Source organism: Dendropsophus ebraccatus, chromosome 13 (genome assembly GCF_027789765.1).
Source record: "Dendropsophus ebraccatus isolate aDenEbr1 chromosome 13, aDenEbr1.pat, whole genome shotgun sequence".
NCBI classification, from domain to species: domain Eukaryota; kingdom Metazoa; phylum Chordata; class Amphibia; order Anura; family Hylidae; genus Dendropsophus; species Dendropsophus ebraccatus.
Genome location: NC_091466.1, coordinates 21,902,711 through 21,922,094, shown reverse-complemented (window position 1 = coordinate 21,922,094; position 19,384 = coordinate 21,902,711). Strand labels below are relative to the sequence as shown.

The 19,384-nt window shown below is 48.6% G+C and overlaps 1 protein-coding gene across 1 annotated transcript in view; it reads right to left on the bottom strand.

Annotated features, from left to right (window-relative positions):
- The window catches only part of LOC138770480 (antigen WC1.1-like), a 114,638-nt gene that overhangs the window by 40,774 nt on the left and 54,480 nt on the right, over positions 1-19,384 (bottom strand). The window contains exon 4 of the mRNA XM_069949586.1: positions 4,917-5,237. Coding sequence (XP_069805687.1) covers positions 4,917-5,237 — 321 coding nt within the window. The remainder of the gene's footprint in view (positions 1-4,916; positions 5,238-19,384) is intronic.

The following is a 19,384-nucleotide window of genomic DNA, read 5'->3' as shown; positions in this document are numbered from 1 at the left end:
ACACCCCTCTGCAGTGACTTCTCAATATTAACTCTAACATAACTAGAACAGCGGTGATAGAACTAACAGACACATTGGACACATTGTAACAATGTAAACAGTAGGTATTCACCTCCCCTATCTCACTCCTCATACACAGCATAATCGCATGACATAAATATCTAAATCTATAAGGTAAAGTGATTGAATCATGAATACATTATGTTGAATAAATATAAATAAATATAAAGTGACTAGTGTTAAATTAATAAATTATTACCCAGAATAATCAAATCTCAATATATAATACACAAAAAGTGACTAGTGCTGTGCTAATGAATTATAAAGATATGCGCAATATAAATATAACGTACAAAAACACGTCAAAACCGCAAGTGCAAAAAAACCGCATAAAGTGAATAAGTGCATAAAGTGAAAAAAATTTTTCTTTACTCCCTAATATAAATATGATTACAATTATGTTGTATATGTTATTTATTATTTAAAAACACATTTTTACAATGATGTATCACACGCTGTCCAGGATTCTTCATTTCCTGAGGTACCCGACACCTAAATATAGATGAACTCCATAGTAGAATTAGAGATAGAAAAAACACAATAGAAAGAAAGATGGAAGGAAAAAGAAAGACATTAGTATCAAAAAAACAATTACAAACTATTGTGGATTCAAAGAAATGAAACAAAGCTACAATTTTCATTCAGCCCTGAAGGGGCTACGGTGCCTAACATTGTAATCCAGCGGCACTAGTCACTTTTTGTGTATTATATATTGAGATTTGATTATTCTGGGTAATAATTTATTAATTTAACACTAGTCACTTTATATTTATTTATATTTATTCAACATAATGTATTCATGATTCAATCACTTTACCTTATAGATTTAGATATTTATGTCATGCGATTATGCTGTGTATGAGGAGTGAGATAGGGGAGGTGAATACCTACTGTTTACATTGTTACAATGTGTCCAATGTGTCTGTTAGTTCTATCACCGCTGTTCTAGTTATGTTAGAGTTAATATTGAGAAGTCACTGCAGAGGGGTGTGCGCGCTCGGCCGGTTGCTTACGCTGTGTTCACTTCCTGGTGGCCTCAGTTCCTCTAGTGCGCATGTCCGTGACGTCAGACGTTACGGCCGTGCGTGCGTGAGGTGAGCTGCTAACCCGGAAGTGACGCAGTCTTCGCTCCCGGTCCAGCGCGCCGACAAGCCCGGAAGCGGGGTGACTCTATAATGAGGCCCGGTTAGTATAAAAGGGAGAGGGGGAGTTAGGGGGACAGTTCCCTGAAGAAGCCCGGTGTGGTGAAACGTACGTAGGGACGTGTGTGACCCACATAGGATTGATGGGTGAGTGACAATACGGTTTATGACCCTTTGTGTTCTGTCTTATGCCATACGATTGCTAGAGTAGCGGGTTACTTTGAGACAGGACACATCTTTGTAGTTCATTTTAATTTTTCCTATCACCCATTTATCTTATGTCGTGGTCTACTTTTTTACATATATGGTATTTGGTTATTTTTTTAAATACGTTTTAATGATATTTTATGTGAAATTTCTATCATGTTATGAACATAACTGTGATTAATAAATTTTATAGTGCTTCAGAATTTATGCCCATGGTCCTTTTTGTATTCAACAGTATATATGCTGTATAACATATAAACATGCTGATACCTCTAGTTCTCCTATATATATCACAGCAGGACCTGTATACACAAAACAACTAGAAGCTGCTGCACATACAGAGCACTATTCGTTTCCAGAGCCTACCGTTCTGCCCTCCATCAGCTGTACGATCATAGTTTTTTTTTTTTTTTTTACTAACAGAAAAAAAAGTGTAGCAACAGACAGGACTGGGCCCCTAGAGCCGCTGTGGGCCCTGGTACGTGCCCTAGTTAGTCGGGTGCTGACGCCGGCCCTGTCCGGCAGTTACCTTAATAAATGCTAAAGTCAGTGCCACCGCAGCATCTATAGGGAGAATTCTCCCTCTGTTCACCATTACGGCTCTGCAAAATGATCGCTGAGTCTTGTTGGTAGCTAGAAAATTTTAGACCTCCCTGAGGCCTCTAGTGTCATAACTATGAAAGCTGATAAGTAGAGATGAGCGAAGGAGGTGGAAATTTGTTTTGCAAACCTCACGATAATAAGACTTGTGGAGGTGGGAGGTCATGTTACTGGGACATATTCTGACAATTTAAAGTGCTAGTGCATCACTGCAGGTTTACAAATTCATTCCTACAACATAGATGCATGTCATAAAGTGCAAGTGCAACTAAATATCATGCTATCAGTATTAGAGATGAGTGAGTACTGCTCGATTGAATAGGTATTTGATCAAATAGTACACTATTCGATATACTCATTTATGATTGAAAAAATGCAACAAAAATTTGATTCCCCTCCCACCTTCCTTGGTGTTTTTTTTAACCAATAACTTTGTGGGGGGACAGGCACTTGGAGCACACAGGAAGTGAAAAAAAAAAACATTTGCATTCATTGGCTGGCTAAACCATGTGACCTTCAAAGTACAATAGTGGTTTTCAGATTCGGTTTGATATGCTACTTGGAGCTTAACAGGGAGACAGTGTATAGCAGAGACAGTTAGGCGTTAGGTGATTTTAGGCAGGAGAGACCCCAAAAAGCCCTTGTAAGGGCTAAAATTATAGACAGCAGAGATTAATCACACATACTGTATATACAGCTATAAACCAGCCAGCAGTACATCAGTGTGTTCAGATAGGTAGTTGGAGTGCACTGTGAGGAATAGGCTGCAGTGTATCTACTTGGTGAAAACCTCAGATATAGGGTATACAGCTGTATACTGAGAGTGTGCCAAAAATATAATGTTTTGGCACTACAGTTTTCTTGTTCTGTGCAAAAAATTAACCATTGGAACGCCTGTTGCCAGTAGGCATTTCTGCATACTGAGAGTGTTTGGAGTGTATTGTAGACAGACTGTGAAAGTGGTGTAATGCTGCAACTTTGGCGTGTTAGATGCACCTGGGCATGCTTCCCCTGCTGTCCCAGTTGCATTTCAGATGTGTTTGCATCATTTTCTGAGGCGTCATGGTGGACTTGGAAGCCTAAATTGTACCACTTGGCGATCACCAAGTCACAAGCATTTTATCTGATCATACAATCAGATACTGAAGTCCCCTAGTGAGATAGTAAAATAAAGTATAAAAGTAAGAGAAAATAGGATTCTTGCCACATCCCTCCCCCCGCCCTCCAGCTGCTGATTGACAGTATATTGCCTATATACAGCATGGATAGATAATTGCCAATCAGCATCTGGTGGGAGCAGCTTTTTACTTCTCATGAATATCAAGGACTACTGGGCTCATGCACATAATGGGGAGGACCCCATCCAGGAGGATATCTCTGGATCAGCTGTACAGAACAATGTAATTGATGCATCATTCTCTTCAGCTTCTCTGTCACTAGTTAATGCAACTCTTATATAGAACAGCATAAACCTGCTGACAGTGTCTCTTTAAGTGTGAACAATTAGCCTGGCGCAGAAGGCCAAAAAAAATCCCTTCCAAGATTAAACTCGGCCCAGGCCACAGTGTACCCCAGGGGATAACTCTATATCTGGGGGTATAAAATAGCCTAGGCCAGACTATATCTCTCCAAGAAATTTTCAATTTTTACTTTTACGTTCATCTGTGTTAATGTAGCCTTGCGGTCATTTTGGAGGGCGAGACACAAGATAAAGCATTCAAATTTCAGCTGTACTTTTATTTTTGCATTACAGCTGTGGTGTCCGGGGAGGAGGGGGTGATATTATTTTGTAGGCTAGCTGGGCGTTGTAATTCCTCTGGGATGTCACACTGCTGGGTGATTTTGCTAACCCAATGTCTCTTGTGTAATCTAATCTAGACCTCTAGACACCAACATGGGAAAAGGGGGTGATTAATACTTTTATTAGGGTAGGGGATTTTTATTAAAGGGGTTGTCCAGCAAAAAATTTTTTCTTTCAAATTAACCGGTGTCAGAAAGTCTTCCCATACTTATAAACTGTTGTATGTCCTGCAGGAAGTGTTGTTTATTTACATTCAGAAACAGTGCTCTCTGCTGACATCTCTGTCCAAGTCAGGAACTGTGCATAGCAGCAGCAAATCCCCATGGAAAACCTCTTCTGCTCTGGACAGTTCCTGACTTGGTCAGAGATGTCAGCAGAGAGCACTGTTTCTGAATGTAAATAAACAACACATCCTGCAGGATATATAGTAGTTTATACATTAAGTATGGGAAGACTTGAGATTTAAATAGAAGTAAATTACAAATCTATATAACTTTCTGACACCAGTTGATTTGAAAGAATTTTTTTTTTTTTTTTTTACACTTATACTAGAAGCCCCCCTGGGGTTAGGGTTATTCCCCCTGGGCAACCTCTAGTATAAGTACACTGATCTCTTGAGATCTATGCAGTATAGTTATGAGTCAATGAGATCGGCACTAGATTGCTTTCGGCTGCTGCAGCCGAAAACACCCGAGTACCGAGCCGGGATCAGTGCCATTATGGCGCAGACCCCGGCCAAGTAAGGACACGGCGATCCCCCCACTAGACACCAGGGATGAGGCTGCAAGAAGAAATCAGATGCAGCTATCAACTTTGACAGCTGCATCTGACTACTTAATAAGCGGGCACGGCGATTGGACCGTGCCCGCTAATTAAGTAGTCAGATGCAGCTGTAAAAGTTGCCATAGCCGCAGTCCCGGGCTACAAGCGTCAGCCAGGACTGCTGCGGTTCAGAGCTCTGAACACCCCTTGGCAGCCCAGGACGTACAGGTATGCCCAGGGTCGTCTAGGGGTTAACTAGGGCATTACTGTTTTAACCCAAGAGAGTGAAGTAGCGATTGTAAAATAGTCCTATAATGTATCAGTTTAAAGCAATTCGGAATGACTCTTACCTGTACATATAACCCCAGCAGTATCCCAGGATGGACAATAACTATTTCCAAGTGCAGTTATATTACATGCCTCCAGGTGGTATTCTTTTCCTGTACAATGAAATCTGTGTGTGGTGGTTACATTATATTTCCCATAGTGGCCTCCATCTGGTACAGACGCAGCAACTCCACATTTCATTTGCTTACAGAGTACATTAGCTGCTTGTAGAGTCCAATGAAATCTGCACACTGCCATCCACTGTCCATCATATAAGACCTCCACTCTTCCAGAACAGTCCTGACTACTGTTCACAAGTCTGTAGCTATTAAATAAGCCTTAAGAAAATAAACATAGTAAATGCCTAGAATATCAATACGTATAGTAAGAGAATATGTTCCAGTAGAATTCTATTCCCGCAAGTCAAATATTAAACAAAAATGGAATAGTGCCTAAAATGTAATTTTTATTCTGGTTATTTGAGATCCACCAATAAACAATGTTCCCAACACCAAAGCGCTTTCCCATGATGCCCAAAACACATCCAATCAGCAGGGATCTTGCACTAGCCCGAACCCTGTGTGACGTGGTATTGCTTTAACCCTTAGGGGACACAGCCAGTTTTCATTTTTGCGTTTTTGTTTTTCCCTCCTCGTGTATATAAGGCCATAGCGCCTGCATTTTTCCACCTAGAGACCCAAATGAGCCCTTATTTTTTGCGCAACTAATTGTACTTTGCTATGGCAGATGTAATTTTTGCCTAAAATGTGCTGGGAAACCAGAAAAAAAATTATATGTGTGGTGAAATTGAAAAAAAAAAAAAAAATTCTTATTTGGGGGGGGGGGGGTTGTTTTTACTCCGTTCGCCCTGGGGTAAAACTGACTCGTTATATATGTTCCTTAAGTTGTTACGATTACAACGATATGTAACATGTATAACTTTTATTTGATTTGATGGCTTGTAAAAAATTAAAACCTTTTAAAGAAAATATATGTTCCTTAAAATCGCTCCATTCCCAGGCTTATAGCGCTTTTATTGTTTGGTCTATGGGTCTGTGTGAGGTGTCAATTTTTGCGTCATGATGTGATCTTTCTATCGGTACCTTGATTGCGCATATATGACTTTTTGATCGCTTTTTATTACAATTATTCTGGATTTCATGCAACCAAAAATTCGCAATTTTGCACTTTGGGATTTTTTTGCGCTGACGCCGTTTACCGTGTGAGATCAGAAATGTGATTAATAGTTCGGGCGATTACGCATGCGGCGATAGCAAACATGTTTGTTTATTAATTAATTAATTTATTTTTATTTATAAAATGGGGAAAGGGGGGTGATTCAGACTTTTATTAGGGGAGGGGATTTTGTGTTATTAAAAATACATTTTTCTTTTACTTTACACATATACTAGAAGCCCCCCTGGGGGACTTCTAGTATATGCACTCTGATCTCTCATAGAGATCCATGCAGTATAGTTATACTGCATGAATCCATGAGATCGGTGTTCTATTGCTTTTGGCTGCTGCAGCCAAAAGCAATAGAATGCCGAGCCGGGATCAGCGCCATTACGGCGCAGACCCCGGCCCAGGATGGATGCGGGGATCGCCCCCCCGCAATCGCGCCGCAGGGGGGCGATCCCCCCACTAGACCACCAGGGATAAATAAAAGCAAGTATTTAGAAGCAGCTGTCAACTTTGACAGCTGCTTCTAAGTACTTAATTAGCGGGCACGGCGATCGGACCAAGCCCGCTAATAGCCGTGATCCCGGGCTACATGCGGCACCCGGGATCGCGGCAGTTCAGAGGGGGGTCGCCGCGCGACCCCCCTCTGAACTCCCATAGTGGCATGAGGACGTTCAGTAACGTCCTGGTGCAGCTATGGGTTAAGAGGAGCAGTCACATGACCGCACGACGCAGTCTGCACTAAGAGAGAGAGAGAGAGAGAGAGAGAGGGAAAGGAGTCTGTTACTGCACACAGTTCGTCAGTGATAAAACGCTACTGCTGCTGTACTCTGCTGTACTGACTACTGAGAAGATATTTACAAAAGCAAAGACCACAAGATTATTAGGAAAGTGGATAGGAGAAACATATACTGATTGAGAGAGAAAAGTAGAGAGGGTGAAAGATAGATAGATTAGGCAAAGGAAAGCAAAGGGTGCACAGAAGAAAAACGTGCTCTACAGATAAATAAGCATTATACTGTCGCCCTTGTGAGAGTGTATATAACATAGGTGTTTTCCTGAGGCACAAATATACCTTGTGCATTTGTGAAGAATAAAACTCTAAAAAAAGGTCTCTACTAGTGATGAGCGAGTACTAAAATGCTCGGGTGCTCATTACTCGAACCGAATATCTCCCGATACTCGAGTGCTCGTTTCGAGTAACGAACCCCATTGAAGTCAATGGCAGACTCAAGCATTCTTTGAGGGGAGTCAAGTTCGGTAGAGGGAAGGTTGTGTGAAAACCAGTCAACCTCAGGAATTGATGGAAACACAACGAAAATGGACAGGAAAAAGCAGGGGCAGCATATATGCATGCCTCTGAGGCTGCCTAATGGCACCATTATGCCTAATTCTGTTCAACAGCCTGGTTAAAACAGAGGTAGGCATAGGGACCACCCAAAAAATCAGCCTGACACAGCATGGCAGTGAGAACATAGGGAACCATTAAAACAGAGGTAGCTTATCATGAACCACCCAAAAATTCTGCCTGACACAGCATAGCGGTGAGGACAGGGTGAACAAGATAGAAGCGGTAGCCAGTCAGCCTTCGAAAAATTTTACCAGACCTAGCATGGCAGTGAGCTCACAGAGAACCATTAAAAGTGAATGAGGAAAAAAAAGAACCTCCCCAAAATTAGGCAAAACACTGCATGGCAGTGAGCACATAGAGAACTGCTGGGATCAGCAGTAGGCAACATGGAGGCCAGGCAGGAGCAACAGTAACCAACATGGAAGCCAGGCAGGAGCAACAGTAACCAACATGGAGGCCAGGCAGAAGCAACAGTAGTGAACATGGAGGCCAGGCAGGATCAGCAGTAGCCAACATGAAGGCAAGGGCAGGCACTACAGTAGTCAGCAGTAGTCAACATGAATGCCATTAAAGGCCCAGCAGTAGTCAACATGGATGCCAGTTAAGGCTAATCCGTTGCCAACATGGAGGCAAGGGCAGGCACAGCAGTAGTCAACATGGATGCCAGTAAAGGCCCAGCAGTAGTCTACATGGATGCCAGTTAAGGCCCAGCAGTAGCCAACATGAAGGCAAGGGCAGGCACACCAGTAGTCAGCAGTGGTAAACATGGATGCCAGTTATGGCCAAGCAGTAGTCAACATGGATGCCAGTTAAGGCCCAGCAGTAGTCAACATGGATGCCAGTTAAGGCCCAGCAGTAGTCAACATGGATGCCAGTTAAAGCCGAGCAGTAGTCAACATGGATGCCAGTAAAGGCCCAGCAATAGTCAACATGGATGCCAGTTAAGTCCCAGCAAAAAGGAGGCAAGTAAAGGCCCAGCAGTAGTCAACATGGATGCCAGTAAAGGCCCAGTAGTAGTCAACATGGATGCCAGTTACGGCCCAGCAAAAAGGAGGCAAGGGCAGGCAGACCGAGTGAGGATCCCCAAAACTAGGCCAGACACTGCAGGGCCTGGAACACCCAAAGGGCCATTACAAGTGAGTGAGGAAGCTGGTAAGGCTCCCCAAAACGTAGTCAGACAGTGCAGGGCCTTGAACACACAGAGAACCATTACAAGTGAGTAAGGAAGCTAGTGAGCCTCCAAAAAATTAGGCTAGACACTGCATGGCATTCAGCACACAGAGAGCCATTACAAGTGAGTGAGGAATCAAGGGAGCCCACCCAAAAAATGGAGTGAGTCCAGGGGCTGGGATATGTAGTGGACATGAACCCAGGTGCTGACAGCTAACTGGCTAGGCCTGCTCTCACTCACTACTCAGCATCAAGAGTACACTTGATGCCTCTGGACCGGGGGTGGTGAGGCCCCAGCCACGGCTAGACAAAAAATAAAAAATAAAACAGCTGGCCGGTTGGCGGGGGCGCGATCGGCGGTCCCTCGGCAACCGGTCCCGCTCCTCCGCAGACATAGTGTTATGTCAGAGCATGGCAGTGAGGACACAGAGAACCATTAGGAGTGAGGAAGCAATTGAACCTCCCAATAATTAGGCCAGACCCTGCATGGCGGAAGAAGACTTGGCAGTTGGTTGATAATTGCAGGAAGAGGAGGAAGAGGAGGAAGAGGAGAGGAGATACCAAGAATCTTCATGTACAGCAGCTTTCCCTGGGTGGACAGTTGAATTCAGGTGAAATCTAGGCTTTGTTCATTTTTATAAACGTCAGCCTGTCAGCGCTGTCAGTGGACAGGCGGGTGCACTTATCAGTGATGATGGCACCAGCTGCAATGAAGACCCGCTCTGATAACACGCTAGCGACAGGGCAGGCCAGCACCTCCAAGGCGTAAAGCGCCAGTTGGGGCCACGTATCCAGCTTTGAAACCCAGTAGTTGTAGGTAGCAGAGTGATCGGGAAGGACGGTGGTATGGTCAGCAAGGTACTCCCTCACCATATTCCTGAAGGCTTCCCCCCTACTCTGTCTAGACTGGGGACGGTTGAAAAAAGTCTTGCTGGGGTGCCATGAAAGTGTCAAAGGCCTTGGAGAGTGTTCCCCTGCCCCTTGACAAGCTGCCTGCTCCACCGCTCCTCTCCCCCGCTCTTTGGCCCACAGAACTACGTCCTCTGGTGCTAGTGGTGTCAGATGGGAAGTACATTTTCAGTTTCTGCACCAGGGCCTGTTGATATTGATTCACTCTCATACTGCGTTCCTTTGCAGGAATGGCAGTGGAAAAGTTCAGTTTCTACCAAGGGTCCAGGAGAGTGAACACCCAGTAATCTGTGTTGTCCAAACCAGTAGTCAACATGGATGCCAGTTGAGGCCCAGCAGTAGTCAATATGGATACCAGTTAAGACCCAGCAGTAGTCAACTAAATTGCCAGTTAAGGCCCAGCAGTAGTCAACATGGATGTCAGTTAAGACCCAGCAGTAGTCAACATGGATGCCAGTTAAAGGCCCAGCAGTAGTCAGCATAGATGTCAGATGCCTCTCGACCGGGGGTGGTAAGGCCCCAACCACGGCTAGACCAAAAAAACTTAAAAAAAAACAAACAGCTGGCTGGTTGGCGGGGGCGCGATCGGCGGGCCTCCGGCAACCAGTCCCGCTCCTCCGCAGACGTAGTGTGACGTCAGAGCATGGCAGTGAGGACACAGAGAACAATACAGTCTGCTTAAGAGGCCACGGAATTTGATCAAATACACTTTCAAACCCTTAAAGAGCCTCTGAGAGACGACAAGTGCAGTAGCCTGTGGATTAAAAAGACCTGGTAAATCCTGCCTTCAAGAAGGCTACTACAACATCCAAGGAAGGAAAGAAGCTACTGGTAAAAGGCCTGGTCAATCCTGCCTTCAAAACGGCTAAAACATCCAAGGAAGGTAAAACATGCTGTTCAGCAGTTTGAGCACCGCCTGTCGGCGCTTACCCACGGCAGTGCTGCTGCGCCCAAAACCAAAATAGCCGGATTATGGCTAGATTTAGCCTCACACCCTCATGCAGTTGTGCCTGATAGGCATCTCTTTGAAAGTAGGGACAAAGAATAACAATACAGTCTTCTTAAGAGGCCACGAGCTAAAAAATTAAAGGACGGCAGAGAACGCCCGCAAGTTGACATCCACAGATTATATGGTTTGAAATGGATAACAGAAGGCTGCTAAATTAGGATCCACCATTATCACTGTCTGTTCCTTTGAACAGTGGCGTTTATCTTGGAGATACAATAGATGACCAGACAGCCCTGCAAAATCGCACTTGAATTGAAGTCGATTTAAAGGTTGAAGGTTAGAAAATAAAAAAATAAATAAAGTGCCCATTACCGCCCTTTAGATGATACAGGAATGGAACCTCACAAAAATTAGGCCTTACACAGTGGAGTAAGAGGGAAAAAAAATAGCTGGCTGGTTGACAGGGGTGCGATCGGCAGGCCTCCTGCAACCAGTGCCGCTCCTCCGCAGACGTAGTGTGACGTCAGAGCATGGCAGTGAGGACACAGAGAACAACGAGGCAAGGGCAGGCACACCATTAGTCTACATGGATGCCAGTTAAGGCCCAGCAACAACGAGGCAAGGGCAGGCAAACCAGTAGTCTACATGGATACCAGTTAAGGCCCAGCAACAACTAGGCAAGGGCAGGCACCCCAGAAGTCTACATTGATGCCAGTTAAGGCCCAGCAACAACGAGGCAAGGGCAGGCAAACCAGTAGTCTACATAGACGCCAGTTAAGGCCCAGCAACAACGAGGCAGGAGCAGGCAAACCAGTAGTCTACATGGATGCCAGTTAAAGCCCAGCAACAACGAGGCAAGGGCAGGCACACCAGTAGTCTACATGGATGCCAGTTAATGCCCAGGAACAACAAGGCAAGGGCAGGCACACCAGTAGTCCACATGGATGCCAGTTAAGGCCCAGCAACAACGAGGCAAGGGCAGGCACACCAGTAGTCTACATGGATGCCAGTTAAGGCCCAGCAACAACGCAGCAAGGGCAGGCACACTAGTAGTCTACATGGATGCAAGTTAATGCCCAGCAACAACGAGGCAAGGGCAGGCACACCAGTAGTCTACATGGATGCCAGTTAAGGCCCAGCAACAAGGAGGAAAGGGCAGGAACAGCAGTAATCTACATGGATGCTAGTTAAGGCCCAGCAACAACAAGGCAAGGGCAGGCACCGCAGTAGTTTACATGGATGCCAGTAAAGGCCCAGCAACAACGAGGCAAGGGCAGGCAAACCAGTAGTCTACATGGATGCCAGTTAAGGCCCAGCAACAATGAGGCAAGGACAGGCAAGCCAGTAGTCTACATGGATGCCAGTTAAGGCCCAGAGACAATGAGGCAAGGGCAGGCACAGCAGTAGTCTACATGGATGCCAGTTAAAGCCCAGCAACAGCGAGGCAAGAGGAGGCACACCAGTGGTCTACATGGATGCAAGTTAAGGCCCAGCAACAACAAGGCAAGGGCAGGCACACCAGTAGTCTACATGGATGCTAGTTAAGGCCCAGCAACAACGAGGCAAGGGCAGGCACACCAGTAGTCTACATGGATGCCAGTTAATGCCCAGGAACAACGAGGCAAGGGCAGGCACCGCAGTAGTCTACATGGATGCCAGTAAAGGCCCAGCAACAACGAGGCAAGGGCAGGCAAACCAGTAGTCTACATGGATGCCAGTTAAGGCCCAGCAACAACGAGGCAAGGGCAGGCACACCAATAGTCTACATGGATGCCAGTTAGGGCCCAGCAACAACGAGGCAAGGGCAGGCACACCAGTAGTCCACATGGATGCCAGTTAAGGCCCAGCAACAATGCGGCAAGGGCAAGCACACCAGTAGTCTACATGGATACCAGTTAAGGCCCAGCAAAAACGAGGCAAGGGCAGGCCCTGCAGTAGTCTACATGGATGCTAGTTAATGCCCAGCAACATCGAGGCAAGGGCAGGCACACCAGTAGTCTACATGGATGCCAGTTAAGGCCCAGCAACAAGGAGGAAAGGGCAGGAACAGCAGTAATCTACATGGATGCTAGTTAAGGCCCAGCAACAACAAGGCAAGGGCAGGCACCGCAGTAGTTTACATGGATGCCAGTAAAGGCCCAGCAACAACGAGGCAAGGGCAGGCAAACCAGTAGTCTACATGGATGCCAGTTAAGGCCCAGCAACAACTAGGCAAGGGCAGGCACACCAGTGGTCTACATGGATGCCAGTTAAGGCCCAGCAACAACGAGGCAAGGGCAGGCAAACCAGTAGTCTACATGGATGCCAGTTAAGGCCCAGCAACAACTAGGCAAGGGCAGGCACCGCAGTAGTGTACATGGATGCCAGTTAAGTCCCAGCAACAACGAGGCAAGGGCAGGCACACCAATAGTCTACATGGATGCCAGTTAGGGCCAAGCAACAACGAGGCAAGGGCAGGCACACCAGTAGTCCCCATGGATGCCAGTTAAGCCCAGCAATAATGAGGCAAGGGCAAGAACACCAGTAGTCTACATGGATGCCATTTGAGGCCTAGCAACAACGAGGCAAGGGCAGGCAAACCAGTAGTCTACATGGATGCCAGTTAAGGCCCAGCAACAAATAGGCAAGGGCAGGCACCGCAGTAGTGTACATGGATGCCAGTTAAGGCCCAGCAACAACGAGGCAAGGGCAGGCACACCAATAGTCTACATGGATGCCAGTTAGGGCCCAGCAACAACGAGGCAAGGGCAGGCACACCAGTAGTCCACATGAATGCCAGTTAAGGCCCAGCAACAATAAGGCAAGGGCAAGCACACCAGTAGTCTACATGGATGCCAGTTAAGGCCCAGCAACAACGAGGCAAGGGCAGGCACACCAGTAGTCTACATGGATACCAGTTAAGGCCCAGCAACAACTAGGCAAGGGCAGGCACCGCAGTAGTCTACATGGATGCCAGTTAAGGCCCAGCAACAACGAGACAAGGGCAGGCAAACCAGTAGTCTACATGAATACCAGTTAAGGCCCAGCAACAACGAGGCAAGGGCAGGCCCTCCAGTAGTCTACATGGATTCTAGTTAATGCCCAGCAACAACGAGGCAAGGGCAGGCACACCAGTAGTCTACAAAGATGCCAGTTAAGGCCCAACAACAGCGAGGCAAGGGCAGGCACACCAGTAGTCTACATGGATGCCAGTTAATGCCCAGCAACAACGAGGCAAGGGCAGGCACACCAGTAGTCTACATGGATGCCAGTTAAGGCCCAGCAACAACGAGGCAAGGGCAGGCACACCAGTAGTCTACATGGATGCCATTTGAGGCCTAGCAACAACGAGGCAAGGGCAGGCAAACCAGTAGTCTACATGGATGCCAGTTAAGGCCCAGCAACAACTAGGCAAGGGCAGGCACACCAGTGGTCTACATGGATGCCAGTTAAGGCCCAGCAACAACGAGGCAAGGGCAGGCAAACCAGTAGTCTACATGGATGCCAGTTAAGGCCCAGCAACAACTAGGCAAGGGCAGGCACCGCAGTAGTGTAAATGGATGCCAGTTAAGTCCCAGCAACAACGAGGCAAGGGCAGGCACACCAATAGTCTACATGGATGCCAGTTAGGGCCAAGCAACAACGAGGCAAGGGCAGGCACACCAGTAGTCCACATGGATGCCAGTTAAGCCCAGCAATAATGAGGCAAGGGCAAGAACACCAGTAGTCTACATGGATGCCATTTGAGGCCTAGCAACAACGAGGCAAGGGCAGGCAAACCAGTAGTCTACATGGATGCCAGTTAAGGCCCAGCAACAAATAGGCAAGGGCAGGCACCGCAGTAGTGTACATGGATGCCAGTTAAGGCCCAGCAACAACGAGGCAAGGGCAGGCACACCAATAGTCTACATGGATGCCAGTTAGGGCCCAGCAACAACGAGGCAAGGGCAGGCACACCAGTAGTCCACATGAATGCCAGTTAAGGCCCAGCAACAATAAGACAAGGGCAAGCACACCAGTAGTCTACATGGATGCCAGTTAAGGCCCAGCAACAACGAGGCAAGGGCAGGCACACCAGTAGTCTACATGGATACCAGTTAAGGCCCAGCAACAACTAGGCAAGGGCAGGCACCGCAGTAGTCTACATGGATGCCAGTTAAGGCCCAGCAACAACGAGGCAAGGGCAGGCAAACCAGTAGTCTACATGAATACCAGTTAAGGCCCAGCAACAACGAGGCAAGGGCAGGCCCTCCAGTAGTCTACATGGATTCTAGTTAATGCCCAGCAACAACGAGGCAAGGGCAGGCACACCAGTAGTCTACAAAGATGCCAGTTAAGGCCCAACAACAGCGAGGCAAGGGCAGGCACACCAGTAGTCTACATGGATGCCAGTTAATGCCCAGCAACAACGAGGCAAGGGCAGGCACACCAGTAGTCTACATGGATGCCAGTTAGGGCCCAGCAACAACGAGGCAGGGGCAGGCACACCAGTAGTCTACATGGATGCCATTTGAGGCCTAGCAACAACGAGGCAAGGGCAGGCAAACCAGTAGTCTACATGGATGCCAGTTAAGGCCCAGCAACAACTAGGCAAGGGCAGGCACACCAGTAGTCTATATGGATGCCAGTTAAGGCCCAGCAACAACGAGGCAAGGGCAGGCACACCAGTAGTCTACATGGATGCAATTTGAGGCCTAGCAACAACGAGGCAAGGGCAGGCAAACCAGTAGTCTACATGGATGCCAGTTAAGGCCCAGCAACAACTAGGCAAGGGCAGGCACCGCAGTAGTGTACATGGATGCCAGTTAAGTCCCAGCAACAATGAGGCAAGGGCAGGCACACCAATAGTCTACATGGATGCCAGTTAGGGCCAAGCAACAACGAGGCAAGGGCAGGCACACCAGTAGTCCACATGGATGCCAGTTATGCCCAGCAATAATGAGGCAAGGGCAAGAACACCAGTAGTCTACATGGATGCCATTTGAGGCCTAGCAACAACGAGGCAAGGGCAGGCAAACCAGTAGTCTACATGGATGCCAGTTAAGGCCCAGCAACAAATAGGCAAGGGCAGGCACCGCAGTAGTGTACATGGATGCCAGTTAAGGCCCAGCAACAACGAGGCAAGGGCAGGCACACCAATAGTCTACATGGATGCCAGTTAGGGCCCAGCAACAACGAGGCAAGGGCAGGCACACCAGTAGTCCACATGAATGCCAGTTAAGGCCCAGCAACAATGAGGCAAGTGCAAGCACACCAGTAGTCTACATGGATACCAGTTAAGGCCCAGCAACAACTAGGCAAGGGCAGGCACCGCAGTAGTCTACATGGATGCCAGTTAAGGCCCAGCAACAACGAGGCAAGGGCAGGCAAACCAGTAGTCTACATGAATACCAGTTAAGGCCCAGCAACAACGAGGCAAGGGCAGGCCCTCCAGTAGTCTACATGGATTCTAGTTAATGCCCAGCAACAACGAGGCAAGGGCAGGCACACCAGTAGTCTACAAAGATGCCAGTTAAGGCCCAACAACAGCGAGGCAAGGGCAGGCACACCAGTAGTCTACATGGATGCCAGTTAAGGCCCAGCAACAACGAGGCAAGGGCAGGTAAACCAGTAGTCTACATGGATGCCATTTGAGGCCTAGCAACAACGAGGCAAGGGCAGGCAAACCAGTAGTCTACATGGATGCCAGTTAAGGCCCAGCAACAACTAGGCAAAGGCAGGCACCGCAGTAGTCTACATGGATGCCAGTTAAGGCCCAGCAACAACGAGGCAAGGGCAGGCACACCCAGGGGCGCCGCAATGATGAGGCGACCTGAATCGTCTGCCTCAGGCGGCGCCACCAGCTATCTTCATGGGGGCGGCATTCAGTGGCAGATTATAATATGAGCGGTTCGGGCGGCCGCCCACATTATAATCCGCCACTGACTGTACCCAGGGCCGCTTTAACCAGAGGGCACAGGGTGCACGGGCACCGGGCCCACTGGTTAAAGGGGCCCCCCCGAGCAGGCCGGCCGTTGCTATGTGCGACCAGTGCGGTCGCCCAGGGCTCCGGCCACCAGCCTGTCAGGGGGGAGCGCCATGGATGGGTAATCTACTTACCCCTCCATGGCGCCCCCTGCAGGGCCCCCCCGTCCGCCGCTGCCCCCGTCCGCTGCTGCTGCGGCGCTTCAGCGCTGCAGCAGCAGCGACACTGACAGAGAGAGAGCCATTGGCTCCCTCCCTGTCAGTCACTCACTCTTGTGGCTGCACTTCCTGCGGTCACAAGAGGCCGCACTCTCCCTCTAGCGCCCGACGTCACTGGAGCGTCGGCGCGAGGGTGAGGGGAGTGCAGCCTCTTGTGACCGCAGGAAGTGCGGCCACAGGAGGGAAGAGAAGAGGAACGCGTGGACCCAGGTGAGTAACAGTGTTTGTTTTTTTCAATGTTATATGGGAGGGGGAGCTATATACTATTGGGGAGCACAGGGGGCTATATACTATGGGGGAGAACAGGGGGCTATATACTATGGGGGAGAACGGGGGCTATATACTATTGGGGAGCACAGGGGGCTATATACTATGGGGGAGAACGGGGGCTATATACTATGGGGAGCACAGGGGAGCTATATACTATGGGGGGGGGGCACAGGGTTCTATATACTATGGGGGAGCACAGGGGAGCTATATACTATTGGGGAGCACAGGGGGCTATATACTATGGGGGAGCACAGGGGGCTATATACTATGGGGGAGCACAGGGGAGCTATATACTATGGGGGAGCACAGGGGGCTATACACTATGGGGGAGCACAGGGGAGCTATATACTATTGGGGAGCACAGGGGAGCTATATACTATTGGGGAGCACAGGGGAGCTATATACTATGGGGGAGCACAGGGGAGCTATATACTTTGGGGGAGCACAGGGGGCTATATACTATGGGGGAGCACAGGGGAGCTATATACTATGGGGGAGCACAGGGGAGCTATATACTATGGGGAGCACAGGGGGCTATATACTACTGGGGAGCACAGGGGGCTATATACTATGGGGGAGCACAGGGGGCTATATACTATGGGGGAGCACAGGGGGTTATATACTATTGGGGAGCACAGGTTAGCTATATACTATTGGGGAGCACAGGGGCTATATACTATTGGGGAGCACAGGGGAGCTATATACTATTGGGGAGCACAGGGGTCTATATACTATGGGGGAGAGCACAGGGGGCTATATATTATGGAGAGCACAGGGGGGCTATATACTATGGGGGAGAGCACAGGGGGCTATATATTATGGAGAGCACAGGGGGGCTATATACTATTGAGGGGGAGCACAGGGGGGCTATATACTATTGGGGGAGAGCACAGGGGGGCTATATACTATTGTGGGAGAGCACAGGGGGGCTATATACTATTGTGGGAGAGCACAGGGGGGCTATATACTATTGTGGGAGAGCACAGGGGGGCTATATACTATTGTGGGAGAGCACAGGGGGGCTATATGCTATTGTGGGAGAGCATAGGGGGGCTATATACTATTGGGGGAGAGCACAGGGGGGCTATATACTATTGTGGGTGAGCACAGGGGGCTATATACTACTGGGGAGAGTGCACAGGGGGGCTATATACTAATGGGGGAGCGCACATGAGGGTCTATATACTACAGGGACACCTTAAAACTATGGAGGCACAGAGGGGTGTAACTATTGTATAGGGGTACAAGGGACCTAACTACTGTATGTGTTGGAGCCTAAAATATTTGTCTGGCAGATTCTGGAGAGAAGATTCACAGCCAGGAGAAGACTTCAAGGTGGCCCATGCTGGATGGAGAGAAAAAGAAAAGGTGACAGACTCTGATCGGAGAAGACGCCTCCGGTGAGTCACTGGATGTAACTTCACTCTGTTATAGGCTTGTACTGATAGGGGTCATGGTGTGGCGGTATTATGTAATGGTATCAATGGTGATATCTTTCTGTTTTGTTTAGTGCAGTTTTTATGTAATATGTAATCACTGAATGGTGGAAATAGTGTTATAAGGTAACTACTGTATGTATTGGGGCTCTTGATACAGTGTGGGGGCAAATTCAGTACATTATACAATGTGCAGAAAGGTAAGGGGGGGCCCACTCTTGAGGGCTGTGCACTGGGCCCACCAATGTATTAAAACGGCCCTGACTGTACCATGTACTGGAGCCCCCCCGCCCCCGGGCAGTATCTGTAATGAGATGCTGTGAGCGGGGGAGACTGTATTCATAAGCGCCGCGCTGTACTAAATCAGCCGCGCGGTGCTGATACTACAGCGCGGCGCTTATGAATACAGTCTCCCCCGCTCACAGCATCTCATTACAGATACTGCCCGGGGGCGGGGGGGCTCCAGTACATGCATTCCACGTCCGTGATCAGTCAGGATCACGGAACGTGGGAATGCAGCCTTAGTCCCCCGGCTGATGTGCGGCTGCCCGGGGTGTCCCGTCCTGTCCCCGGCAGCGCGCGCATCAGAGAGCTCTGTGATGCGCGCGCTGCCGGGGACAGGACGGGACACCCCGGGCAGCCGCACATCAGCCGGGACCAGACCAGAGAGGCTCGACGGGGGAACGGAGGGCAGGTGAGTTGTGTGCTGTTTTTTGTTTTTGTTTTATCTGCTGTGCAGGGGGGGGGGGGGGAGAGGGGGACCATCTATAAGGGAGGGGGGAAAGAGGGGGACGATCTATAAGGGAGGGGGGAAAGAGGGGGACGATCTATAAGGGGGGGGGACCATCTATAAGGGAGGGGGAGAGGGAAGAGGGGGACCATCTATAGGGGGGGCCATCTATAAGGGAGGGGGGAAAGAGGGGGACCATCTATAAGGGGGGGGCATCTATAAGGGAGGGGGGAAAGAGGGGGACCATCTATAAGGGGGGGACCATCTATAAGGGAGGGGCGGGAGGGGGACCGTCTATAAGGGGGGGGAAGAGGGGGACCATGTAT